The sequence below is a fragment of the Camelina sativa genome, chromosome 8 (genome assembly GCF_000633955.1).
Source record: "Camelina sativa cultivar DH55 chromosome 8, Cs, whole genome shotgun sequence".
Lineage (NCBI taxonomy): Eukaryota > Viridiplantae > Streptophyta > Magnoliopsida > Brassicales > Brassicaceae > Camelina > Camelina sativa.
Window position 1 is genome coordinate 4,361,023 of NC_025692.1, and position 25,794 is coordinate 4,386,816.

Consider the following 25,794-nt stretch of genomic DNA (forward strand, 5'->3'; position numbering starts at 1 on the left):
AAAAAAGGCCAGTTAAGTTATCCACTGCTCAACCTTTGTCAAGTACCAACCAACCACGATATATTCTCGTATTTGGAAATTTCAAAGGGCCCAGTCCTCAGTCAAAAGCAGCATCAATTTTATAAGAATTCTACTTATCATATTATGAACAATAATATTTGAATAAACCAATTATCAAATCAGAAAAAATTTACCGAACAAAGAAGCATATCACATTTCTCCTCGTTTTTTTTTTCAATTTGGGGTAAACAATTGAAATATTTTATGTTGAAAAAAAAAAATTGATAGAAATTAAATTATTAAAATACTATAACTGCTAAATCCTCTTTTATTTTTATTTTGGGTCAAGTTCGACAACCTTTTTTTTAAATCCAACAGTTAAAAAAGTCAAAAAGAAGATTTAGTTTAAAGGGCTACTAATAAGACATGAGGAAAGATCATCTATTGTAGAAATCTCCTCCTCGTTCAATTTTATTTCTCGAGTTTGTTGGTTAAGCAATCGAATCGAGAGATGGTTTTGGCGGCGGCGGCTACGAGCTCCATTGTTTCCGGCATCAAGCTTTCAGTGATCTTTAATTCGTTCAACGCCGTAGATGATGTGTCCACTAGCTGCGGAAAAACCAACCTGACCGCAGTTAGAATTTACTCGGCATTGAGTCGCCGACGACTCTCATCGACCGGAGCTGTGTCCCCAATTCGTGGGCATGCCCAATCTTTCTTTAGTCGCAGGTAAAAGTCTCGATTTTTTTTCGGTTTAGGTGTCTGCTTTCATTAGAGTTAAAAAAACACGTCCTTTGAAATTGTTTGTGTGGTTATTTTGATTTGAATCTAAGAAACCTAATTGTGCTGTGCTCTTGATTACCTTGAATTGCTTCAGCAGCTCTTTGGCTTGCTCTCAGAATCTCCGTGGCTTTACTGCACCTGAAGCTCTGCCAACTGCTTGTGAAAATGCTACCCCTTCTTCCATCAAATCTTTTAACCAGGTGATTTTTCAATTCAGGAACCTTAAAAGAGTTGTAGTTTTACTGAGCTTCCAACTGCTTGTGAAAACAGAGACTTAGATGCGATTACTATGTTCTCATTATGTGTTTTGCTCTGTTCTATGATTATTACTCAGTTGATTGAAACTCTGATTGATCGGGTGGATCTCTCTGAAGATGAGGCTGAATCATCTCTTGAGTTTTTGCTGAGCGAGGCAAACGAGGTCTTGATTAGTGCCTTCCTAGTTCTGCTGAGAGCTAAAGGAGAGACATTTGAAGAAGTAAGTATCAATTAAGTCAATCTTAAGGCATATAATAACGACGTAATCCTATATTACAGCGCTTCATTTTAGTAAAACATCTACCTTTTATATTATCCGGTGTTTGGTAGGTTGTGGGGTTGGCTAGGGCAATGATGAAACATGCCCGGAAAGTTGAAGGTTTAGTTGATGCTGTGGACATAGTTGGAACAGGTGGTGATGGAGCAAACACAGTCAATATATCAACTGGATCTTCAATACTTGCTGCAGCTTGTGGTGCAAAAGTAGCAAAGGTATAACGATTGAGAAAGTCCTAAACAGAAATGATTGATTTTTAGCATGCGAATATTTGAATTAACAACGACAAATGATCTCTCATCTGTTCTTTGGTCATGTAATTATGGATATTTATTTTGCAGCAAGGAAACCGTTCGAGTTCTTCTGCATGTGGAAGTGCTGATGTACTAGAGGCACTAGGAGTGATGCTGGATTTGGGACCAGAGGGCATTAAAAGATGTGTTGACGAATCCGGGATTGGTTTTATGATGTCACCTATGTATCATCCAGCTATGAAGATTGTTGGTCCTGTCCGGAAAAAGCTTAAAACAAAAACCGTTTTTAACATATTGGGACCTATGCTTAACCCTGCTAGAGTCTCTTATGCTGTCGTTGGTGTATACCACAAAAATCTGGTACGTTTACTTACTGTTGGAAATTAGCTAGTTCATCAGTACAAAAGAGACATTTAAATTTACTGTTGCTAGTGTGGTTTCATAGGTTGTTAAGATGGCAAAGGCGCTGCAACGTTTTGGAATGAAAAGAGCACTGGTGGTTCACTCATATGGTCTAGACGAAATGAGTCCGTTAGGTAAGATTATCCCTTCCCGAAATTGATGACTTTGATTATCCTACGATTACTAACTAATCATGGCTTAACAAAAAAAAAAAACAGGAGGAGGGTTAGTTTATGATGTAACGCCGGAGAAGATCGAAGAGTTCTCATTCGATCCATGTAAAAATTTCTCTTTCAACTGGCTTACCTTTTCTATTCCCTCTCTAAAATGAAGATTGCAGAAGCAACTTGGTAAAAATGGGAGAGTTATTTATATTAAAGCTTGCTTCTTTTGTCAGTGGACTTTGGTATTCCTCGTTGTACACTTGAGGACTTGCGAGGTGGNTTGAGAAAGTCCTAAACAGAAATGATTGATTTTTAGCATGCGAATATTTGAATTAACAACGACAAATGATCTCTCATCTGTTCTTTGGTCATGTAATTATGGATATTTATTTTGCAGCAAGGAAACCGTTCGAGTTCTTCTGCATGTGGAAGTGCTGATGTACTAGAGGCACTAGGAGTGATGCTGGATTTGGGACCAGAGGGCATTAAAAGATGTGTTGACGAATCCGGGATTGGTTTTATGATGTCACCTATGTATCATCCAGCTATGAAGATTGTTGGTCCTGTCCGGAAAAAGCTTAAAACAAAAACCGTTTTTAACATATTGGGACCTATGCTTAACCCTGCTAGAGTCTCTTATGCTGTCGTTGGTGTATACCACAAAAATCTGGTACGTTTACTTACTGTTGGAAATTAGCTAGTTCATCAGTACAAAAGAGACATTTAAATTTACTGTTGCTAGTGTGGTTTCATAGGTTGTTAAGATGGCAAAGGCGCTGCAACGTTTTGGAATGAAAAGAGCACTGGTGGTTCACTCATATGGTCTAGACGAAATGAGTCCGTTAGGTAAGATTATCCCTTCCCGAAATTGATGACTTTGATTATCCTACGATTACTAACTAATCATGGCTTAACAAAAAAAAAAAACAGGAGGAGGGTTAGTTTATGATGTAACGCCGGAGAAGATCGAAGAGTTCTCATTCGATCCATGTAAAAATTTCTCTTTCAACTGGCTTACCTTTTCTATTCCCTCTCTAAAATGAAGATTGCAGAAGCAACTTGGTAAAAATGGGAGAGTTATTTATATTAAAGCTTGCTTCTTTTGTCAGTGGACTTTGGTATTCCTCGTTGTACACTTGAGGACTTGCGAGGTGGAGGTCCAGACTATAATGCGGATGTGTTAAGACGTGTGCTTTCAGGAGAACGTGGAGCAATTGCCGATGCATTGGTATATATTGTTTTGCAGATTCAACATTCTCCTTCTCTCTGAAAACTTTCCTGCTTTTTTCTTGAACTTCTGCAATTTGTTCATCTTTGTCAAAATCTTGTTTCAGATCCTAAACGCAGCTGCAGCTCTTCTGGTTAGCAACCGAGTTCAAACATTAGCTGAAGGAGTAACCTTGGCACGTGAAGTACAATCATCTGGGAAAGCTATCAAGACGCTTGATTCATGGATAAACATCTCGAACTTAGCTCAGAAATCTCAGTGACCAGAGAGGCTTATGCATTGTTTTCATTTTTCAATATTGTATGCAACAGACCACCCTTGCAATTGTAGATGAAAATTAATGCAATGTGCCAAAGTAAGACGCTAGAATCTTTTGTAATTTTAGTTTCTTTGTCAAGCAATAAAGAGAAGAGACCACAGAGAGATAGATACGTTATCATCATGTAAACATAACAACAATAATATTTAGTACAATGAATGAATCAGTTTTACTCAAACTGAGATCAGATTTATCAATGGATATAAAATCACACTTAAGCAGTAAGTAGATAGAACACAATTATAAAATTAGTCCTAACATTGAACCACAGACCATAATGTTGCTCCAAACACAAGTTCTTCACTCATTCTCCAACTACACCTCACACATCATCAATCATCATGGAGTCTATGCTTTGGAGACTTTGACACACATCTCAGTTGGTTCGATGAGCTTGAACGTGCAAACATCTCCGACCTCTAAGCCTAATTCTTTGGCGAAACGACTCCATCCAGCAGAGAATCTTGACTGCACATCAGTGACAAAATACGTAACCTCCCATGACTTCTTTCCCCTCGGATGATGAATCTTGAACACCTTTGTCTCATTTGGCATATGCATGTCCACAAACTTCTTCGGGATCCCCTAAATCACAGATTTGTATTAAAATAGTTCACATATATAAAAACAACCATTTTGACAGTGTGTAACTGGTTTTGTCTTGCTTATCTTACCAAGAACAGGAGGTGTGATTTCTTGATGGTGATCTTGAATTCTGGAAGAAGAGATGAGGTGCCGGCTTCAGAATCATTAGAAACAGTATCCACCTTCCTGTTCTTACTCTTATTGGATTTGGTGGTTTCCTTGGCTTCCCTTTTTCTCAAGTTAAGCTCCTGTTTCTGCTTCGATCTCCCTCTTGTAGATTCAGCCGTTTTGAGACCATGATAGCTTGATTCAGAAAAAGACTCTGTCTCTACTTCCTTCTTCACATCTATGTGGATGCTCTTCCTCTCTTCTCTCTTGTTCCGACCTGTATTCATCAAAATCAACGACAAAATGAATTAACGACTGTCTTCTTCTTCTCTGTAAACATTCAAAAAGCAATCACATAGATGAAGACTTACCGCAACTAGAAGTAACGGTAGAAGATTGTCTTGGTCTAAGCATCTCCTTACCATTTGCCTCGTAGATGTTTACATTGAAGCACATATTTTCCTCATGAGTGAAGGTAATATACTCATTTTCACCCAAACCGTTGTCATTCACAAACTGGTTCCATCCACGATCTTCCATGTAGTGAAAAATTGGATTCTTGGAGATTTTGACTTGCCATGAGCTTCCCCACGGCACTTTTAAGACCATCTTAAACGACGAAGACTTGTTGGAGATGCTTCTTATCAAGTGATGAGGAATCATTCTCTTCAGAGGGACAAGAAAAAAATCAAGAAATATCAAAAGAGGAACATCAAGAAAAGATAAAATGAAGCCACATTCTTCAGTTCCACAGTCAAAGTTTCAACCTTTTTTTCATTTGTTTAGTAAGATTTTGTCTAATCCCATCTTTTCACACACAAAACCCAACAAGAAACCGGAAAAAGATCACCAAGAACAGACAGATCTAAAGTCCATGAGAGAGCACAAGAGACAAACTAAAGAACCAAAAGAGTCGGTCTCATAAAAAAGAAAAGGCTAATAAGAAGAAGAAGTGTGAGAAATTAAGAGACCTACCATGATTTCTGAAGACAAGTCTTCCCTTCGAAGAATCTTGAAGAATGCAGGGTTGTCTCCTTCTTCCATGACCTGACCAAATAATCTGTTTCTCACCATCTTTGGTTTCTCTCCTTTCGATCAACCTCTCTCACTCTTAATCCTCTTCTCTCTATATCTCTCTCACTCTCACTGACTCTCTACTTCTCTTTCAACTTTTCTATATCACATTGACTCACTCGCTTCTTCTCTTTCTCTCTCTGTGGTTATTGGGCAAAGAATAGGGAGAAAAATAGAGCTATTTTAAAACTTTTTATTTCTAAATACAGCCAAAGGTAAAACTCCCAAGATTCAAAGTGTTTTATTTTTCTGCATTAACTTCAAAATTAATTTTACATGAAGGTTAGTTGAAAAGATTCCCATGTATCATTAAACTTTTGTTATGGTAAATTGATCTCATAATAAGACACAGAAACAGGTGTAAGCTCGTGACTTCGTAGACACGTAAAAAGCAGAGCAAATTCCTATTTTTAGTAACTGAGTTCTGAAAAAGACAGCGTCATAATTTCTTTAATTTTTACACTTTTTTTTTTTTGTTGGTTAATTATAAAACCTCAATCCCCCAATACTACTAGCTAGTCCGTAGACTTTTTGTCCAGCACATACCCCTAATAACTTCAACATGTCACATATTTGAAAACTTGTAGATACAGTATAAAGTTCTCTTTTCTAAACAATAAAAACTATAGTCTTTTTTTTTTTTTTTTTTTTTTTGATAAAAACTATCGTCTATATAATACTCTAAAATACCATAAGAAACATGTATGTACAGTAATGTATGTTCAACGAAACAGATACGTATCAGTATATCATTGAAGAAAGGGATCCATTATCATCCATATAACTACTGCACGTCTCTATAGTTTTCCCTATAGGGCAATGCGTGTCTTTATAATCTAAGAGGAGAAAGTAATGTGTTCAAATCATAGAATAAAATAGAAACCGAAGTTGAAAGTTCTAAGGTAAAATTTCCAAAACTTATAATCAAATACTCACTGCAGACTTCAACTAAGTGTGACCCCATACTATGCGTAAGAAAAGACCGCCACTGAAACATTTGTGTAAGTTTTAGAAGTGGTCATATGTATACGTTACAAGCAAATAATAAAATACAACATTTGTTAGAAGCAGAGCAAATCATTACTAAAAGTTTAAATTCTTTGAATACTCTCTCTTTATATTATGGTAAATAGATACAATATCTATATATCTCTATAAATTTAAGAAATTGTAAAAGTATAAAGTTGTGAAAAAATTACTTCTATGGGTTAGAATAAGAGAAGAAAACCGAATCAAAACGGATCTGAAATTCTCGGTTAAGAGTAATAAGAATCCTTCACCCGGGGGTAATGCAAAAGGCAGTTTAAAAAAAAGAATTCCGGATATTAAAGTTCGGGGATTTGAACCCGACGTGAATCGAACACGCAACCTTCTGATCTGGAGTCAGACGCGCTACCATTGCGCCACGGATCCGGATGCTAATTTCTCAACTTAATTGTATTTATACGTAATTCTTAATAAATTACACTAAAAATAGTTGTTCGGTTTGGTGGTTTGTCTTTCTTTTTCAATGATCGATCCAAAATGTATTGACATGAATCGTGTCTTTCGCATAAAAATACTTTTAGAACAACTCTTTCAAGAAAAAAAAGCTCAGCTTAGCTATTTACAATGAATAATCCTATTTCTAAACTAAGAAGAACAAAAAAATGTTGGATCATCATCATTGGAGCCGAGAAGTCACAATGATGAAGGTATCTTCAGGACAGGGAATCGTTAAGCCACCCATCGGATGATAGAATCCAAACTCTTCCTCGGATTTACTGAGCAGAACTTGAAATGAAGGCTGGTTTAGGTATGAGATTGGCACCAAATATCTTTTCTTCTGGCTCTCTCCTACATACACTGCAAAAAACCCTTTTGGTGCCGCCGAGGTTGCTCTGGTGGAGCGGCTTAAAATCTTCTTTGCACCCAATAGACTTCTCACCAAAGCCATTTCTATTTCTTTCGGTTTGAAATCTTTTTGAATTGCTTCCAAAGATGTATGAAAAGATTCAAGTTAATGGATTTCTTGTTGTTGGTTGATGAGAGAAAGAATGAGTTATGTGTGTATATATAGAAAGATCAATGAATGAGTTGAAACCTCTCTGCAAAATCATTGAAACTTGTGGTTTACAAATGTGGGACAGATTAGAACAGAGTACCACATGGTTTTGTCTTTACAATCTGGAAGATATGCATTAATGCAATTTGTCTACTTGGATAATCTCCATATGAAATTCACAAGGGCTTGTTTTCTCAATGTTTCTGAGACAAGACGTGCCCTATATATATTTTTAAGAGTTAAAGAGAAGCAAGTTCTGTGATGATTAGGTGGCTGGTTCTTTGTCCTATAGTACCTTAATCTTAATGAATTTAATTGAATGTTGAAGTGGGGACCTGATGTTGTTTAACAACAGAACAACAAGTCTCTGTCACTGTTTAAGTTGTTCTTATGATATACACACATGACAAGACTGAATATCTCATATCTTCACTTAATTTATTATACAGAATTGGAGAAAACAATCACTTGTGAAATGAAGATAATGGTCATTAGCGTGCGTTGCTTGTCAACCTGTCATCTATCATACCTAAAAAACAGAACCATGTTCTCTGTTCTAGTCTGTCCGATGCTTCAAGATCACAAGTTTCAAGGATATTTCACAGAGGTTACAACTCCTTTCTATATATACACACTTAACTTCGTTCTTTCTATATATCATCTACCAACAACAATCAATCCAACAACTTGTATATCTTTAGAAGCTTCGAAAGAATTCAAAGTTTCAGACAAAGAAATTGAAATGGCTTTGGTGAGAAGCCTATTGGGAGCAAAGAAGATTCTAAGCCGCTCCACCAGAGCAGCCTCGGCGACGGCGGCACCAAAAGGGTTTCTTGCAGTGTACGTAGGAGAGAGCCAGAAGAAGAGATATTTGGTGCCAATCTCATACCTAAAGCAGCCTTCATTTCAAGCTCTGCTCAGTAAATCCGAAGAAGAGTTTGGATTCGATCATCCGATGGGTGGCTTAACGATTCCTTGTCCTGAAGATACCTTCATCAATGTGACTTCTCGGCTTCAATGATGATATTTAAAAGAAAAAACAAGTAACATTAGTTAGAGATAAACTATCCAATATAGGTTAGCTTTTTCTCTCTTTATTTGTGAAAAAAAGAGGTTACAAAACTCAAATGTGAATACCAAATTTTGTGTACAAACAATGGTGTCAATACGAATCACAGATAGTAATTTGACAAAAACTTCATCTTGCTGTTGTATATAAACAAAGTCTGCGGCGAGAAGTTGTGAGAGCGTATATATGTTTTTGCATCCGGTAGACAAAAACCATTGTACCTTCACTAAGATTCTTATCTTCCCACTTTTTAAGTTAAGGTTACCAACCATCTCAGTGAATTAGTGATCTGATTACACTATCTGATTTTTCAATTTTTTATTTGTTTTGCTTTGGTTATAACTAAAATGAACTTATGAAGTCATGTTATTAGAACAAGAAGTCTCTGACAGTTTGCAGCCTAATAGTTAAAAATCTCTTTCTCATCATGTTTATTTTTGGTTTGGGTTTACATTGCAAAAGCTTCACAGAGTAATTAAGGATCAGATTTAAAATACTACATGCTTCTCAGGCCTTCTCTAACGTACAGTTCTTAGTTTGTTTGTTTTATCTTCTTCTCTTCTCCATATCACAATTTATGCCATTATTTTCTAAGAGATTTACAGTCGCTAGCATCTTTAAATATATGTATGCATATATCACTAGAAAAAAAATCAAATAAACAATATACATTAAGAGTCGATAAAAGGGAAAACAAACGAAAACATTGAGCGATCGAGGAAGGGCGCTGAGTTACAAAGACACGAGACTCTCGATATGATTTGGGTAAACATCTATCCTGTATATACCGTCGTTATCAAGTCCATAACGGCATCTAAAGTCATCACCCACAATTCCTTCAAACAAAGCTTCTCTAATATTGTTACTCCTCAGATTGAAATACAGAATATAAAACGACTTAGACAATGACCATATATAGTGTAAAGATAAGCTCACCGGCATCACTAACACCATTGAAAGATAGGTGTTTCCCCCGTAATGGGTCGTCTATCTCAGAAAGAGGTAAAACAATACTTTTATGCCTCCATATATCTCTATCTCCATCTTTCAAAATCCAAAGATCAATATAAGGTAAACATGAAATCGTAACTATGGCTACCCTTCCCTCATAAGGTATCATATGAGTTTTCAAACTAGAATAAAGATCTGGGAGTTTTATCGAACTGAACTTTTCAGTTCTAACATCAAAGCTCATTATACGGCGTTCCCCACCATCACCAATACGAAGATAGGCGTCATAATAGAGAATTCCATTAATGCATTGCCCATGATGATCTCCAATAGGAGAATGTAAAGGAAAAGTAACTTTGGATATTACTCTCCATGATTCTTGAGCTCCCAATGTAAGAATACGAGGCTGTTCGGAATCTTGGTTAGATACGCATAGTACTTTGTGTTTACCCTCCAATGGATCGTATCCTAAATAAGACATAACATAACTCCCTACGTCTATGTTTGTGTTTTTTGTGGGGCTTGGCAAGGTTGCAAAGCGTCTCATGGTTGGATTCCAAAATTTGGAATCCAAATCACGGATCCTTTTATTAGAACCAAGCCATGGACGGACTCCGAATGATTCCAGCACCAAGAGTCTTTGTTTGTCATCTGATATATGTAGACCGGAGGATAAGACCCTTCAGGATTCTGGTGGTGAGCAAACGAGAAAACGAATCGCTTTAGGTTTTTTGAGAAGGTGACGAGAAGACTCGGTAGCTGAGGCGAGGGCCGTGTCGCGAACGATTTGATAAAACTTGGAATTGTGGTGAAGGAAGACCAGTGTTTTGACACGCAGAGAGATCTAGCAATCGACTTCGGAGGAAGTCTTGAGAGTATATCTAAGGCTAGATCAAAAGGCATGAGTCTCGTTGACATCTATCATCATCTCAATCATTATCATTTGTTGGTCTCTCCATCTTTGTTCTGTTCTCCTCTTGCTCATCCATGGTCGCTTTGCCCAATTGTTTAAAAGTTAAAACCCTAATTTTGTCAACCGTAATTGTTCTTTTGTTTAAAACCCTTAAGTCTTTCTTACATTTTTATAGTCCCCTTTGTATTTTATAATAAAATTTAAAACGTATTCTTTTACTAAAAAAAAATGAAAAAACAAAATGTGGAAAACTATATACATATTCCATCTTTGTTTTAAGGGTGTCGTACGGTGCAAGAAACCCTTTAGGCATCCCTGAGTGAATTTAAAAACCTCTCTGAAATCTTTCGAATCTCTTGGTATGTAAGAGTGAGACACATAAGAAGAGTGTTTTACGTGGATATGTCATCCAGATGCTAACGTGATAAATGAATGTTGTATCCAAAAAGAAGAGCAACCATAAGCTAAACGAGACTTCATGATCAGGGTTTGTTTATGATCGTTGGCTACATATGCGTATGGTTCTTGGTTGTGATTCTCTGGTTGACTTTGTCCTGAGATCTTCAATATGAAGAAAGAAAAGTGGCGCACTTGACAAATGCTAGAAACAGACCGTACCAGCCTCGGATATTAAGGACTTATATATGCAATAGTGGTCTGTAGCATCCGCATGGTTATATATATAACATGTTGTGATAGTAAAACAAAAAAAAAAAGAACATGTTGGGATGGATTCAACTTAATAAATTTCACTAGAAAATCAAAGACATAAGTTTCGTTGAAAGGAAAAACAAAGAAAGTGCAAAAAAGCATTAAATAGAGAATTTGAGCGATGAAGGGCGCTACTTTACTACAAAGACACGAAGTTCTCCATGTGATTTGGGAACACATCCAAGTCGAATGTATTGCTGTACTCACTTTCGTAGTCACCAAGTTCATCACGGCATCTGAATTCATCACCAAAAATTCCTTCAAACAAGGCTTCTCTAATAGTGTTTCTCCTTGGATCGAAATATAAAACATAAAACGAGTCAGTCAAAACCCTTGGTGTAAAAACAAGCTCGCCAGCATCGCTAACACCCTTTAATTTTAGGTTATTATAACTACTCTTCCATCCTATCATAGGAGGTAAGGTAAAGCTTTTACACGTCCATTCGTGTCCATCTGCATCTTCCAAAACCCATAGCCTAACAGATATATTAAGGAAATATGTAGCACCAACTAAGGCTAACCTTCCCTCCTCATATGGTACTATCATAAGAGTATATGAATTTGAACTACCCTCGGGAAAATGTATAGGATTGAATTTTTCAGATCCGACATTAAAGCTCATTATACAGCTTTCACCACCAATACCAAAAAAGGCTTTATAATAGAGAACTCCATCAACACAACCTAAGTATCCAGCAGAAAAATGCGAAGGGAAACCTTTGGGTATTAATCTCCATGTAAGAATCCGATGCTGTTGGGAATTTAATTATAACTAGAATTTTGTATTTACCCTCTAATGGATCGTATCCTAAAAATGTCTGTCCCCATGTTTTGGGCTTCGGAAAGTTTATATTTGAAAAATATCCCATATTTAACAAACATATACAATAATATAAAGTATTTTTGTAAATAAGTTTTTAAATAAGTACAAATAAAAATATAAAACCCAAAATATACTTCAAAAATGTATATATAGATATCAAATTTCATTAAGTTATAACTAAAAAATTAATCATACCAAAATAACTAAACCAAAGTTAGAAACTAAAGACAAGCAAAACAAGCAAGAGAAAACATAATCCAAAAGTCTAATCCAAAACATAAAAAAGTAGTTGAGTAGTAACATCTAAAATCAAATTCAAAAGTCTTATAAAATCTAGAAAAAGGTATTGAGAAAATTGAAAGAAACAACAAGAATCAAAGACGAGATCGGTTGCATATGGTGAAGCATTGTAGGCGTCTTCAATGTAGTGAAGCATTATAGGCGTCTTCACTGTTTCCATGTTTCAAAAGTAGATCAGATTGTTACTAAGTGTAGTAGTGTACTACCAAGTAACAAGCAATAAAAAGACCATGGAATTATCTTATATCTGATTATGAATCGAGCTTGAGTTAACTTCACCATCAAACTCTGGAACATAAACAACATATGTTCGGATAAACATGAGTACCAATTGGGTATCGATTTGGATTGGGTAATACCCAATACCCAAAAGTATTTACAATTAAGCCAACTAATATATTGGGGAGGATCCATACCCGATCCAAATCGAAGTTTTTCGGTTCGGTTCCAATAAGGATATTTCGGGTTGGGTATTTTGCCCAGACCTAGTTGGCTCTCTGCTGGATTTCTCCCCTGTTCTCCTCTTTTTCATCTATGGCAGTTTCCTCAATTCCATGAATCTCTTCCGTTTTCTCTTCCTCTGAATCCATGGCGGCGTATCGATCTTCAGACCCTAATACTTTCTTCAAAACCCTAAGTTTATTTTTCTATTAATTTCCTTATAAACTCAAAAAATTATATACTATTACAAATTAGGTATTCAAAAATTAAGAAAAAGAATACCGGATACTAAATGTTCGGGGATTTGAACCCGACGTAAATCGAACACGCAATCTTCAACTGTGCCACGGATTCGGAAGCAAATTACTCAACTTAATTGTAATTATTCATATTCAATTATACTAAAATTAGTTCTTCAACTGGTTTGGTGTTTTGTCTTTCTTTTACAATGATCGATCCAAAATGTATTGACATGAATCTTGTCTTTCGCATAAACATGGCATTCACTCTCTAAACTTTAACAACAACTCTATCAAGAAGAAAGAGAAAAAAATGCTCAGCTCAGCTATTTACAATGAATAAGTCTATTTCTAAACTAGAAGGAACAAAAAAAATGTAGGATCATCATCATTGGAGCCGAGAAGTCACATTGATGAAGGTATCTTCAGGACAAGGAATCGTTAAGCCACCCATCGGATGATCGAGTCCAAACTTTTCTTCGGATTTACTGAGCAGATCTTGAAATGAAGGCTGGTTTAGGTATGAGATTGGCACCAAATATCTCTTCTTATGGCTCTCTCCTACGTACACTGCAAGAAACCCTTTTGGTGCAGCCGTCGCGGAGGCTGCTCTGGTGGAGCGGCCTAGAATCCTCTTTGCACCCAGTAGACTTCTCACGAAAGCCATTTTTTTTGTCCGAAAATTTTGAATTCTCTTTAAAGCTTTGAAGGTGAATGAACAGATTCAAGTTGTTGGATTGATTGTTGTTGGTTAATGATAGAACGAATGAGTTAAGTGTGTATATATAGAAAGATCAACGAATTAGTTGCAACCTCTCTCTAAAAAATCATTCAGACTTGTGGTCTTGAATCCTCGGACACACTAGAACAGAGAACATGGCTCTGTCTTCACCGTTTGGAAAGAATGCATTAATGCAATTGTGTCTTGAATGATAATTAATTGAGTGTGGGACAAGAAACTAAAAACAAAGTCCATATGCAATTCACATGGGACTGTTTTCTCAATATTGTTTTTTTTAGATAAGACATGCTAGTCAATAATAACGACCAGCTAGTTTCTCTTCTCTATGTTCTGTGATCATCGTATACTCTCTAATCTTTGTGGTCTAAATGGTTTTCATAACAAATTAATAAAAGTGGGGACCTGAAGTTTCTCAACAACAGAACAACAAGTCTCTGTCACTGGTTAAGTTGTTCTTTTCTTTTTTACACATTAAAGTTTGTAAAAGAATATTCTTGTTTAGTGGTCAAAGTTGTTCAATAAAGGGGCCATGTTTCGGTTCGTGGGGAAGTGAGTCTGAGACAAGAAGTCAAAGTATGAGCTTTGATTAAAGCAGATCCAAGTGCCTTCTTAAGCAAGAGATCAAGGTATAACTTTCTTCAAATGCACCATTATTATGTATATCATACATGACAACCTGGTATAAAAATTTTAAGACTTAAAAAAATCATCTTTCACTTATCTATTCCAGAAGAGTAACCAATATTTCGTTAGCGAAAACAGAATAAAGAACACTCATGCACACACCAGAATCGATATCCCATGAGTGTTCTTACAATAGAATTTCAGTAATGAGATCTTCCATACCTTGCTTGTCTCTGAACTAACATAACTTAAGTACCTAAGATGTTAACAATGGTGTGGAAATCACTGTGACATTAGCGATGAAGGGCGCTACTAATTTACAACAAAGACACAAAATTCTCCATGTGATTTGGGAACACATCCAAGTCGAATGTACTGCTGTACTTACTGTTGTAGTCACCAAGTCCATAACGGCATCCGAATTCATCACCAAAAATTCCTTCAAACAAGGCTTCTCTAATAGTGTTTCTCCTTGGATCGAAATATAAAACATAAAACGAGTCAGTCAAAACCATTGGTGTGAAAACAACCTCACCAGCATCGCTAACACCCTTTAATTTTAGGTTATTATAATTACTCTTCCATCCTGTCATAGGAGGTAAGGTAAAGCTTTTACACGTCCATTCGTGTCCATCTGCATCTTCCAAAACCCATAGCCTAACAGATATATTAGGGAAATATCTAGTATCAACTAAGGCTAACCTTCCCTCCTCATAAGGTATTATTATAGAAGAACTTGAAGGTGAATAACCCTCTGGATAATTTATAGGATTGACTTTTAAGATCCGACATGAAAGCTCATTATACAGCATTTACCACCAATACCTAAAAAGGCTCTATAATAGATAACTCCATCAATGCAACCATAATATCCAGTACAAAATGTATATGGGAACCTTTGGGTATGAATCTCCATGATTCTTGAGCTCCCAATGTAAGAATCCCATGCTTTTGTTGTGAATTTACGAGCAGAACTTTGTATTTACCCTCCAATGGATCGTATCCTAAAAAAAACTGTCCCCGTATCTTGAGTGTTCTTGTGGCCTTTGGCAAGTGTAAAACCTGTCCCGTGGTTGGGTTCCAAATCACGTTTCTTTTGAAGAGAATAACCCCCTGGACGGATGCTGATGATTTATAACAGTTCTGCCGTCTCCAAGTGTTTGCGTCTTGCATCTCGTAACTGTATACCGGAGAATAAGACCCGTCAGTATTCTCGTGTTGAGGCAAAGAGAAAACGAATCGCCTTTTCTTTTTGAAGAAGGTGAGCAGAAGACGACGTAGCCGACTCGCGAATGAGCTGATAAAACTTGGAACCGTAGTGAAGGAAGACCAGAGTTTTGATACGCAGAGAAACCTCACAATCGATTTCGCAGGAAGTCTTGACAGTATCTCCAAGATTAGATCGAGTGGAATCGGGTCTGGTTGAGATATGTACTCTTCTTCTTCTTCTTCTTCTTCTTCATCATGTGTTTCTCTCTCCATCTTTGTTCTATTCTCCTCTTGCTCATCCATTGTCGCTTTGCCCAATTGTTCAAAAGTTAAATCCCTAATTTTGTCAACCCTAATTGTTTTTCCCTTGTTTTAAACCCTGAGTCTTTCTTATTACATTTTTAGTCCCCTTTGATTTGTATTTTATAATAAAACTGTTATGCACGGGTAAATTTATGTATTAGACTGTACTTTTTCCAAAAATTGTTGTATATTCACAAAAAAATTTCATTATTCATTTGAAGTTTTTTTTTTAGTGAATCAGAGAGACCTAGGCCTCCTTACTTTATTAAATAAAGAATTACAAACTAACATGTCGGGATATAAGACCCCTCGCACATCATCGTTCAATACATAAAGGAAAGAACTAAGACATAAATTAAATAATTCTAGACCAAAATGCATAATTGGCCAAACCATCCTCAAGTCATTCGCCTCCTTATACACATGGGAGACACGGACTAACCAATCTTTTGAAATAAAGTCATAGCATAAGTGTGCTAGGGGTGACAAGGGATGCATATCAACAATACCTTTGTCAAAGAAACCAACAATAACCTCCGAGTCCACTTCGATTTCCAACCGGGGAACTCTCTGTGCCCAAGCAAAGTACAGCCCATAACAGAATCCCCACAATTCAGCCAAAGTCACCGAGCAGTGACCAATATTAATGGAGAAGCCAAAGATCCATTCCCCCTCCTTGTCCCGAAGCACCCCGCCCGCTGTAGCAGGCCCCGGGTTTCCATGGGAGGCACCATCAGTATTAAATTTAAGCCACCCCTCCTGTGGAGGCTTCCACGCAACCTGTTTCACCATCTGTGACCCAGTCCCATGCCCAATACGCACAATAGAATGTGCTAAACAGACCTCTTTCATCTTGTCTTTGATAAATTGCACCCTATCTCGACATTTACCAGACCCATCAAAGACATTAATACACCTCCATTTCCATGCCCACCACACAGCCATACCAAACATTGTAGCCCATGAGATTCCTCCTGTTCCCGTTTGTATGCCCAAATTCTCCAAAATCCACTCAAGGAGAGGCTGTTGAAAGAACACCCCTCGCCTATTCGGTGCAACCAAATGATTCCAAACCCCTGCCATTGCTTGACAGTCTCGCAACACATGGAGAATTGATTCCTCTACTCCCTTACAAACCTGACATATTCCCGAATCACTAAGATGACGTCGGCAGCGTTCTGCATTATTCATGATCGCTCCATGTGCGACCAGCCAGAGGAAGACCCTCACCCTTTCCGGTACCACCGCCTTCCATATCCTCTGAAACCAAGAAGTCATATCCGGTTGAAGAATGGACACCTTCGTTAGAGAGTAGTGAGCAGACTTCACAAAGAAACTGCCATCCGGAGTCGCACCCCAGGACACTCTATCCTTCGCACCAGTGAACATATCCACCCCAACAGCTGCAAGACACAGCTGAGACTGTTGTGGCAGCCGCAACGCCAACCGTGTCCAGTCCCAACCTACCCCATCAATCCATAAGTCTCTCACACGCAACTCCAACTCCGCGTCCGGAACATTCTGAATAACATCGTCAATAAGCGGACATGAGCCCAACCAATGATCTTTCCAGAAATTAATGGAAAGTCCATTTCCCAAAACCCACCGCAGACCAGGAAAAATCACCTCACGAAGCCCCAGAGCTATACTTCGCCAAGTTGAAGACCAACTGCTCTTCACTGCTAACCAATCAGGCGACTAACAACACCCCACCATATACTTGCTCTGCACCATGGTGCCCGATAAACTCTTATCATTCTGAAGGATCCGCCAGCCCAATTTCGATATCATAGCCTTATTCATCATTTCTGCTGAACAAAACCCCAACTCTTCGTTGCTCTTTGGGGAACAGAGCTTTTTCCAAGACATCAGATGCTGTTTCTTCTTCTCGGAGCTCCCTCCCCACACTAAAGTACGAGAAATCTTGTCAAAAGCCTTCAAGGCCGATTTAGGTAACATGATGGAACTCATCATATGGACAGGAATTGATGTTAAGATTGTTTTGGTCAAGGTAATCCTCCCTGCTGGACTCAAGACACGGCCCTTCCAACTAGACAACAGTGAGGACACTCTCTCTACCACTCCCGTGAAGGTGGTTTTATTGATCCGTTCATTCAAAACCGGCATGCCCAAGTATTTGCCAAGGTCTCTCGTCGCCATAATCCCATTCTCCTGGCTGATATGAGTCCGTAAGTCCCTGCCTACATTTTCTGAGAAGTAAACTTTCGATTTCTCCAGGCTCACCTTCTGTCCTGAGGTGACACAAAACTTCTCCAAAACTCCTCGCACAAACCTGATCTGTGCAACTGGTGCTTCGGCAAACAAAATAAGATCATCAACAAAGCAAACATGAGAAAGCTTAGGTCCACCCCGAAAAAGTGATATCGGTTTCCATGCTTTAGACTCAATAGCTTACTCAATCTGGTGTCACAACCTTTCAAAGCAAAGGACAAATAAATACGGGGACAGAAGATCACCCTGCCTGAGTCCCCTCTTTGGCATAAAGGCCTCTGTCTTTTCTCCATTCCATAAGATATGCATTGAGGGGCCTGAGACACACCTCATTATCCACTTGATCCAATTTACGGGGAGACCTGCTGCATACAAAGTGTCTTCCAAAAATTCCCATCGGGTTCGATCATAGGCTTTCTCCAGGTCAAGTTTAAGAAGCATCCACCCATTCACTCCTTTCTTGCGTCTCATCGAATGAACCGCCTCTTGCACAACTACTATGTTATCCGTACTAAGCCGCCCTGGGATGAAGCTCGACTGTGCTGGTCCTATCAACAATGGCATCAGGTGCTTCAACCTCATAACCATAGGTTTAGTGACTGTCTTAAATAAGACATTACACAAACTAATGGGACGGAATTGCATCATCCTCTCCGGTTTATTCACTTTAGCTATGAGAACAACCAAGGCAACATTCATTCCCTCCGGTAATTCACACATCCCAACAATCTTGATAAAACACCGGTTGAAACCCATCTGGCCCAGGTGCTTTATACTTGCCCATACTACGAATAGCCTCCTCCACTTCCAAACCCGTGAACGGTTTCTCCAAAAGAGCTACATCTGCCTCTCCTAACAGAGTAAAACCCTCTGATGGTAACTTATCTACCACCTGGTCTACATCCTCCATCGAATAACGTCTTTTGTAGTACCTCACAGCTAACTCCTCCAGTTCATGTGGGTCCGTAATCCAAGCTCCATCATCCGACTGTAACATATCAATGCGGTTTCGTCGTCTCCTGATGATTGTGGATGTGTGAAAAAACTTAGTGTTTCTATCCCCCAACGCAATCAGCTTTTCACGAGACTTTTGGAACCAAATCATCTCGTCATGTTCCAAAATCACATCAAGCTCATTGCACAGCTCTTCTTCCCTTTATAATAGGTCATCTGTCTGCTGTGAATCCAATTGAACCTGCACATTCTCGATTGCCTTCATTATCTGCTTTTTCTTCTTTTTTATATCTCCGAAAACCTCTTTATTCCACTCCTTTAACTTAACTCGAAGATTCAACAAGGCATCTGGGGTGAATAACTCACTATCCCAAGAAGAACTCAGCAGCTCCTTGAAGCTACTATGTTTTAACCAGGCCGCCTCAAAATGAAACGGTCTTCTGCGTGGGTCACCTTTTCCCGCATGACACAGCTACATATATAAAGGGGCATGGTCCGATACTAAAAACGGGAGGTGTTTAACCGTAGCTTCTTGCCACTTCAGACGCGCATTGGCACAACACAAGACTCTATCCAATCGTTTGGCCACAAAGTTCCTTGCTTCCTTACCCCGTTTCCAAGTGAATTTGGCTCCCGTGAACCCCATATCAATTAACGATAAATCATTGATCCACTCACCGAAAGCCAGAGAGTCTGGAGACAAGCAACCATTTCCCCCTGTACGCTCATCCAACCGTATAGCAGTATTGAAATCTCCCCCAATCACCAGCGGTTCTGTGACGTCCTGCAACAGACCCCGGAGATCCACCCACAAACCACTGCAACGATTCACCGTAGGAGCCGCATACACCACCACCAAGTGCAACCGCTCACCATCCCTTACCACCGTTTCGTAGATATATTGCTCCGCAACCTTAACAACCTCAATCTCCCCCATATCTGATCGCCAAAGAAGCCAAATACCACCACTCTGGCCTACAACATCCACTCTAGCCGATCCCTCAAAGCCCAGTCCCTGACAGATCTGTCTTGCTCAATCCCCACTCGAATGAGTCTCAAACAACGCGAGGACATCCGACAGAAACCTCTTCAAAATATAACAGATAGAGCGGCAAAAATTGGGTTTGTTGGCCCTCCCCACAATTCCATAACAAGATATTCATCAGTACTTGGCAGTAGAAAAAACAAACTATCGGGGCCAGCCGTCATGCTTGACACTCATTCGCTGCCTCTTCCGACGACTTCGCTAGAGGAGCAACCTCCATATTTCCTCGAGAGCTTCCCGGATCAGAAGCATCTGGTACATGCTTATCAGTCGACCGTGAGAGGATATCACCCGTGATATGATCTCCAAAGGAATCGATCCCATTGAAGCATCCCCCATGGCGTCCCACCCCATCAATCTCAATTCTCAATCGTTTCCCCGACTCCGAGAGCCCTACTTCCCCCCGAACAGGACCAAAGCAAAGGCCCTGACTAGGCTTATTCACTTTGGGCCTCACTTTCGGCCCATTACTACATGACACCCCTTTACTTCCCAATGACTTTGACGTTGGGCCGCCTTTACTCTTACCCTTTTCTTTTAGAGAGGGCCTGTTAGCTAAACCGCCCGTGAGGTCCAACATTAGCCTAATTCACAATATTCAAAGAAGGAATATTTTCCTTATTTGCCGCCGAAACCAAGGGAGGGATTCCCTCCATCGGATCACAATCATCCCCTAACCTTCCAAATTTGTTGGTAATGGGAATATTTCCCGTATCCTGAGATTGCACAATATCTTTCAATACAATACCCATATTGCCACTGGATCCCCCAACAATGAAAGCCACTGGACGTAGCGGTGGAGAGGAACGACCACCGGAACGCCTGACCTGAACGAACCTGTCGCTATCATGGGTGTCTCTCACTACCGACTGACTCAACGAACGCACTACCTCCGTCACCGGCTTCTCAACTACCCTCCAAGGACAATGATGAACCGCATGCCCAAACATCCCACAAAGAGAACATATGTTCGTTAGGCCCTCATAAGAAACAAAATTTCGACCACAATTAATCAGGATTGTTCCTTTCAAGGGCTTCTTCAAATTGATTTCCACACAAATACGAGCAAATCGTCCTCTCTCACAATTCATCGTTGGCATATCCATCTTGATAGGCTTGCCTATACCTCGAGCTAACTTACAAAGGATAGCCTTATGATAGAAGTTGATAGGGATGTTTGCTACACGAATCTACACCGGAGTGGTCACAATATCATCCAACAAAGAATCAAATTCTAGTGTCCATGCTTGCACCATCAAATAGCTACCAAAATCCCTCCATGGACCACCCGTTAAAGTCGCTATATACTCCTCCTCGAGTTTGAAGCGGACCATAAAGAAATGCCTTGTAGATCCAATACATACATAGCCCCTTTTGGCTTCCACATCTCCCGTAGCCGCTTAGATACCGCCGAAATTGCTATATGTCTCTCCAGCACCTTAACAATCATGCACTATTTCCATAACCCGTTCATCGCGTCAAGCACCTCCGGCGCGATGGTGACAACTGGTTCCCCATCCTCCCCTGCAGGAAAATCCAGTTGAACTCTCTCATCCATTTGAAGTTTGAGATGGTTTAAAAGTTTCTTTAGTTTTTGACCAAAAAAAAAAAGTTTATTGAGGGGGTGTATTGAAACCATGATTTTAGAGAATTTGATGGGATTTAGGAAATTTAGAATTTTGATAGATTTTAGGGAAATTGATATGATTTTCTGTAAAATTCTTTCAAATCTCATCTAAAACCATGAGATTTGGATTTCTGTATTTTTAACTTAACAAATCCTCTCAAATCCTCCAGAATCCCTAAAATTCATGATTGAATAACATAAGATTTGTAAATTTTACACAAATCACTTAAAATGTCAAGTTGAATACACCCCCTTAGTTTAAATGGATAGACCTATATAATCGAACTTTGTATTTGAAAGTTTTTTTATATATATTAATAGAGAAGTACATTTGAGAAAAAGCTGATGTGTCAGCGTTACAGAGCTCATAACACTTTTTAACAAAACACCCTTAATTTTTTTGTCTCACCAAAAAAAAACACCCTTAATTTTTCTAATTAATTACAGCTCTGTGCCATTGTATTTATTATACGTTGTTCTTATTATTCTGTTTTAACTATAAACCTACTAAGGATTAATATTTCGGGTTCTACGAAACTAAGGGTAAGAGGGGGAGGTATTAAACTTAGATTTTAAAGCGTTTGGTAGGATTTTAAAACTTTAGAATTTTAAAAGATTTGAGTGAGTTTTTAAGAGATTTGATTATTTTTTTAGAGTTTTATATTTAAAAAAATAAAATGAAATGGGATTGTGGGAGATTTTATCAGTAAACTTTGGATGATTTTATTAGAATATTTATCAACAAAGGATTTAACTTCTTTACATGGTAGTTGGTTGCTTAATTGTTCTCTATCGTGACTTTTACTTGGTCCTTCTAATGTCATGCCTCTTTCAATTACACTAATGTTTGAACGTAGGAGTTACTGTATTTTTTCAACTTTTAGTAGTTAAAAGGTTCATCAAAACTGTTATGTTTTTCTTGGCATTGAAGTTCGTGGAGTTGTTGAATGACCTGGAATGGACTTTTCTGAACCGAAAGACTCTTTCTTTGTTGCTAAGGTATCGTTCTGTGCCCACTCGTATGCCTAATTGTGACTATAGACAACTCTGCACTGCAGTCATATTGATTCTTTTCCCCGTCCTCTTAAACTTCTCTCATTATAAAAACATACATCAGATATACATTTTTTTCATACAAGCTTATATTCAAAAGCAAGCTAACAACTCTATGACACACGACATGTCTTTCTTACACACTAAAAAGGCACTTCTACTAGACAAGTTTACCTTCATATAGTCAAGTTTCACACCTAAAGCAAAAGGTTTAATCATGAATTTTACCAACCACATGGACTTGTAACTAATAATTTTCTCACTTGGTTTCTCTGATTCCTCTAGTTTGGTTTGCGTTGAAAAAGGCATCATTCCCCATTAAGAGCTGTGTTTGCTGGAAAGAAGAAAACTTGGTCAATGAATTGATCAAGCGAAAACAAGAAATTCGCAAGAGCAGAAGCTGAGTAGATTTAATATTGGTTTTATAAATTGTTGATTGAATAACAAGAGATTCTGAATTATTTTAAAGAATTTTACATAAATCTTAAGTTGAATAACATAGGATTTCATAAGATTTTTTAAAATCATCAATTGAATAATAACTGATTTTAAAAACACTCTAAAATCTTCTAAAATATCTAGTTGAATACCCCCACTAAATATTCTGTGATTTTCAAAATTCACCTCTCACCTTATTTCGGAAACAAATGCATACTAATTTGTTCTAAAACAAAAGTATATTTATTTTGATGCTTTTGTAAATCGAAAATAACATATGCATTTCATACTTTCCTGTTGATTATCAATAATTCATATTAAATTATATGTTATCTTATTATTATAGAAAGACGATATATGTTACCTTATTTTAAGTCATCGACTGTTCGATATTTAAGGATAATTTCCCCTAAAATATTTGAGAATAATCAATATCAAACAGAAAACAAATATTTGTTTCCTAATTATTAGAATACATAATTAACATTACAATATCTTATTCCCCTAGATTATAGATGTAAATGAGGTATGATTTGATTTTGTAATATTCTCCAAAACAAATGTGTTATATTTAAAAATTTATCACATAACTTTATTAATATTAATTAAGTTTAAGATTTAAATATATTTTATATATTAGAAAAATGATTTATTGAAATGCATGTGTAACCCACGCGGATATCATAAATTCAAGCGGGACGGATGCAAAGACATTTTGCGGCTCAAAATATTTAAACCCGTCGCGGGTGGGGATGATGTTGACCCGAAGTTTAAGCAGAACAGACCAATGGGATTGATGATTACTCAACCTCCGGGGATGTTTACTGTATCGTCGGGATTAAGTCCGGCGACTCTTCTGGATTCTCCGAGCTTCTTTGGTCTTTTTTCACCTCTTTGGTCTTTATTTAAATTATCCGGTTCATGTAATTTTAGTCTTTTTTGCGATTTTTATCTAATTTGATAGTTCAAGATTTTGATAAAAATCTAACGATCACTAATTCGGTTTACATTCTATCGAGATCCGCCATTATGTCAATCTAAAATTTATGGTGAAACGATTAATATTTAAAACTTTCATAAACTTGATGAATTCAAACCAATATAAGTTTAAATGTTATACTAAATAAATATATTTACAAATGTAATAACTCAAACAAAAATTTCACTCCGTGCAACAGCACCGGTTATTACTTCGTTGTATATTAAAAAAACAAAACAATATACAGTATATGTATGTATTCACAAATTCAACAAATTTTGGTGGCCTCCTGTATATCTTGTTGTATGTAAAAGGTGAAGGCTTATTCGATTTTTTCACCTTTTCTCTTGTGCTTTTCTAGATAACACATGCTTCTTCCATGATTTGATTAGTTTTCTGTTTAATGTGTTTCTATTCCAAAGTTTTTTTTTTGCTTGGAATCCTATCGAGATGGTAGAGGCCAAGCAATGGAACAAACGTTAATTAGTTCCTTTTAAAACAAAATTCGCTCATTACAACTGAACTATTAATGAAACTTGAAGTAATTAGAGAAAAAAACATAAATTAAAGCATGAGAACTATTGTTGTAAACACCTCTGGAATTTTTGCCATTCATATTCTTTCTCTTTTGTGGGACATGCAAGTCAAAGATAAAGTGATATGAAAAGTGTTTAAATTTATTCATAAAAATAAACCTTGGAGAATTAGGCATGCCTTTTTACTCTGGAATTTGCCGCAACCTGGAGAGTTTCAAAAGTGAGTGACTCTCGTATACATCAAAGTTCTCAGTAAATGAAACAAAAGTTAAATCAAAAAGTTCAGAACTTTAAAATGTAAACGGTAAACCTGACGGATAGGACCAGCCAGAAGATATTTCAAGTTCTTAGCTAGAAGACCAATCTCCGTCGTTATCTTAGCAAAATCTGAAGAAAAACAAAAACCCAGGATTTAGAATTAGGAGAGAAACAAAATCAACGAACCTTGGAAGATTCACGACGAATGTAAAGCGTCATCTTATTCTTGTTGATTTTGTTGTAATCTTCTTGTCTTGTGACAATCAGTTCCATTTAAGTAGAGAGCAACGCAACAAATTGGGTCAGCATCATCATTAATCAACCCCAAAAAAAAAACTCAATTTGCCAGAACCTTCTCTTTTCAATGGTGTTCATGTAACTTGATATTTACAAAATTTCTTGATGTAAAGAACTATAATAGTTCTACAAATTCAAAAACCCAATAGAGAAAACATTTGTATTCAGAGATTTCCCTAGTTAGATCTCTGTTCATACTGTCCGTAATGAGTGGGGTATAATCTCCTGAATCATCTCTATAATTTATTTCTTTTTTTATTTGATGATTTCGGTGTTTGAGTTTACTAAATTGTAACCAAAGGTTCTTTTGAAGTCTTGGCTTTATTTTATTTTCAATAATCAATCACAAATGTATCAACATGATCCTGCAACCTGCACAATCAAGACATTTACTTATAACCATTTTTTTTCTTCACTTTCTGAAAATGTAAAAGTAATATAATCCAAAATGTACCAACTTGAACCTGCATAATAAAGAAGCTCACTTTATAATCAATTTGTTTTCTTCATTTTCTCACATATTAGAGAAAATATATCAAAAATAATTAAAGACA

At 37.5% G+C, this 25,794-nt stretch overlaps 6 protein-coding genes and 1 non-coding gene across 8 annotated transcripts in view; 2 read left to right on the forward strand and 5 right to left on the reverse strand.

Annotated features, from left to right (window-relative positions):
* LOC104706102 (anthranilate phosphoribosyltransferase, chloroplastic) lies at positions 403-3,802 on the forward strand. Of its 2 annotated transcripts, none has more exons than XM_010422232.2 (9): positions 403-729; positions 878-983; positions 1,118-1,261; positions 1,372-1,533; positions 1,660-1,932; positions 2,018-2,108; positions 2,193-2,252; positions 3,248-3,366; positions 3,473-3,802. In XM_010422232.2, exons 1-9 carry the CDS (start codon positions 512-514, stop codon positions 3,626-3,628), a joined length of 1,329 nt encoding a protein of 442 aa, XP_010420534.1. In that variant the 5' UTR covers positions 403-511; the 3' UTR covers positions 3,629-3,802. The 2 variants fall into 2 exon arrangements, with proteins under 2 accessions (XP_010420534.1, XP_010420535.1); XM_010422233.2 differs by having other exon boundaries at positions 881-983.
* LOC104706103 (B3 domain-containing protein At5g18000-like) lies at positions 3,944-5,635 on the reverse strand. The gene is made up of 4 exons (XM_010422234.2): positions 5,354-5,635; positions 4,750-5,044; positions 4,360-4,655; positions 3,944-4,270 (listed from the first exon to the last, which is right to left on the reverse strand). Exons 1-4 carry the CDS (start codon positions 5,450-5,452, stop codon positions 4,034-4,036), a joined length of 927 nt encoding a protein of 308 aa, XP_010420536.1. The 5' UTR covers positions 5,453-5,635; the 3' UTR covers positions 3,944-4,033.
* On the reverse strand, positions 6,794-6,865 carry TRNAW-CCA. The gene has a single exon. It is a non-coding gene; the product is annotated as a tRNA-Trp (tRNA).
* Positions 6,980-7,566, reverse strand: LOC109125841 (auxin-responsive protein SAUR24-like). Its single transcript, XM_019228318.1, has one exon. It carries the CDS (start codon positions 7,386-7,388, stop codon positions 7,116-7,118), a length of 273 nt encoding a protein of 90 aa, XP_019083863.1. The 5' UTR covers positions 7,389-7,566; the 3' UTR covers positions 6,980-7,115.
* LOC104706104 (auxin-responsive protein SAUR24-like) lies at positions 7,974-8,722 on the forward strand. Its single transcript, XM_010422235.2, has one exon. The coding sequence runs from the start codon at positions 7,981-7,983 to the stop codon at positions 8,515-8,517; it is 537 nt and encodes a 178-aa protein (XP_010420537.2). The 5' UTR covers positions 7,974-7,980; the 3' UTR covers positions 8,518-8,722.
* LOC104706109 (auxin-responsive protein SAUR24-like) overlaps positions 13,172-25,794 on the reverse strand; it is a 22,046-nt gene continuing 9,423 nt past the window's right edge. Inside the window, exon 2 of the mRNA XM_019228315.1 lies at positions 13,172-13,319. The gene's annotated coding sequence lies outside the window, so the exon portion shown is untranslated. The remainder of the gene's footprint in view (positions 13,320-25,794) is intronic.
* Positions 14,408-15,852, reverse strand: LOC109125839 (putative F-box protein At1g50870). Its single transcript, XM_019228313.1, has 2 exons — positions 15,206-15,852; positions 14,408-14,780 (listed from the first exon to the last, which is right to left on the reverse strand). Exons 1-2 carry the CDS (start codon positions 15,819-15,821, stop codon positions 14,566-14,568), a joined length of 831 nt encoding a protein of 276 aa, XP_019083858.1. The 5' UTR covers positions 15,822-15,852; the 3' UTR covers positions 14,408-14,565.

What these genes read in the sequence shown, in the direction of transcription:
- LOC104706102 (XM_010422232.2), top strand. Translation starts at nt 512, where the DNA reads ATGGTTTTGGCGGCGGCGGCTACGAGCTCCATTGTTTCCGGCATCAAG. An exon ending in AAGGAGAGACATTTGAAGAA is followed by an intron (nt 1,262 to 1,371) that starts GTAAGTATCAAT and finishes GGTGTTTGGTAG; the next exon opens with GTTGTGGGGTTGGCTAGGGC. An exon ending in GTGTATACCACAAAAATCTG is followed by an intron (nt 1,933 to 2,017) that starts GTACGTTTACTT and finishes GTGGTTTCATAG; the next exon opens with GTTGTTAAGATGGCAAAGGC.
- LOC104706103 (XM_010422234.2), bottom strand. Translation starts at nt 5,452, where the DNA reads ATGGTGAGAAACAGATTATTTGGTCAGGTCATGGAAGAAGGAGACAAC. An exon ending in TACCGTTACTTCTAGTTGCG is followed by an intron (nt 4,656 to 4,749) that starts GTAAGTCTTCAT and finishes TGATGAATACAG; the next exon opens with GTCGGAACAAGAGAGAAGAG. An exon ending in AATCACACCTCCTGTTCTTG is followed by an intron (nt 4,271 to 4,359) that starts GTAAGATAAGCA and finishes TCTGTGATTTAG; the next exon opens with GGGATCCCGAAGAAGTTTGT.
- LOC109125841 (XM_019228318.1), bottom strand. Translation starts at nt 7,388, where the DNA reads ATGGCTTTGGTGAGAAGTCTATTGGGTGCAAAGAAGATTTTAAGCCGC.
- LOC104706104 (XM_010422235.2), top strand. Translation starts at nt 7,981, where the DNA reads ATGGTCATTAGCGTGCGTTGCTTGTCAACCTGTCATCTATCATACCTA.
- LOC109125839 (XM_019228313.1), bottom strand. Translation starts at nt 15,821, where the DNA reads ATGGATGAGCAAGAGGAGAATAGAACAAAGATGGAGAGAGAAACACAT. An exon ending in ATGGAGATTCATACCCAAAG is followed by an intron (nt 14,781 to 15,205) that starts GTTCCCATATAC and finishes TTTCGATCCAAG; the next exon opens with GAGAAACACTATTAGAGAAG.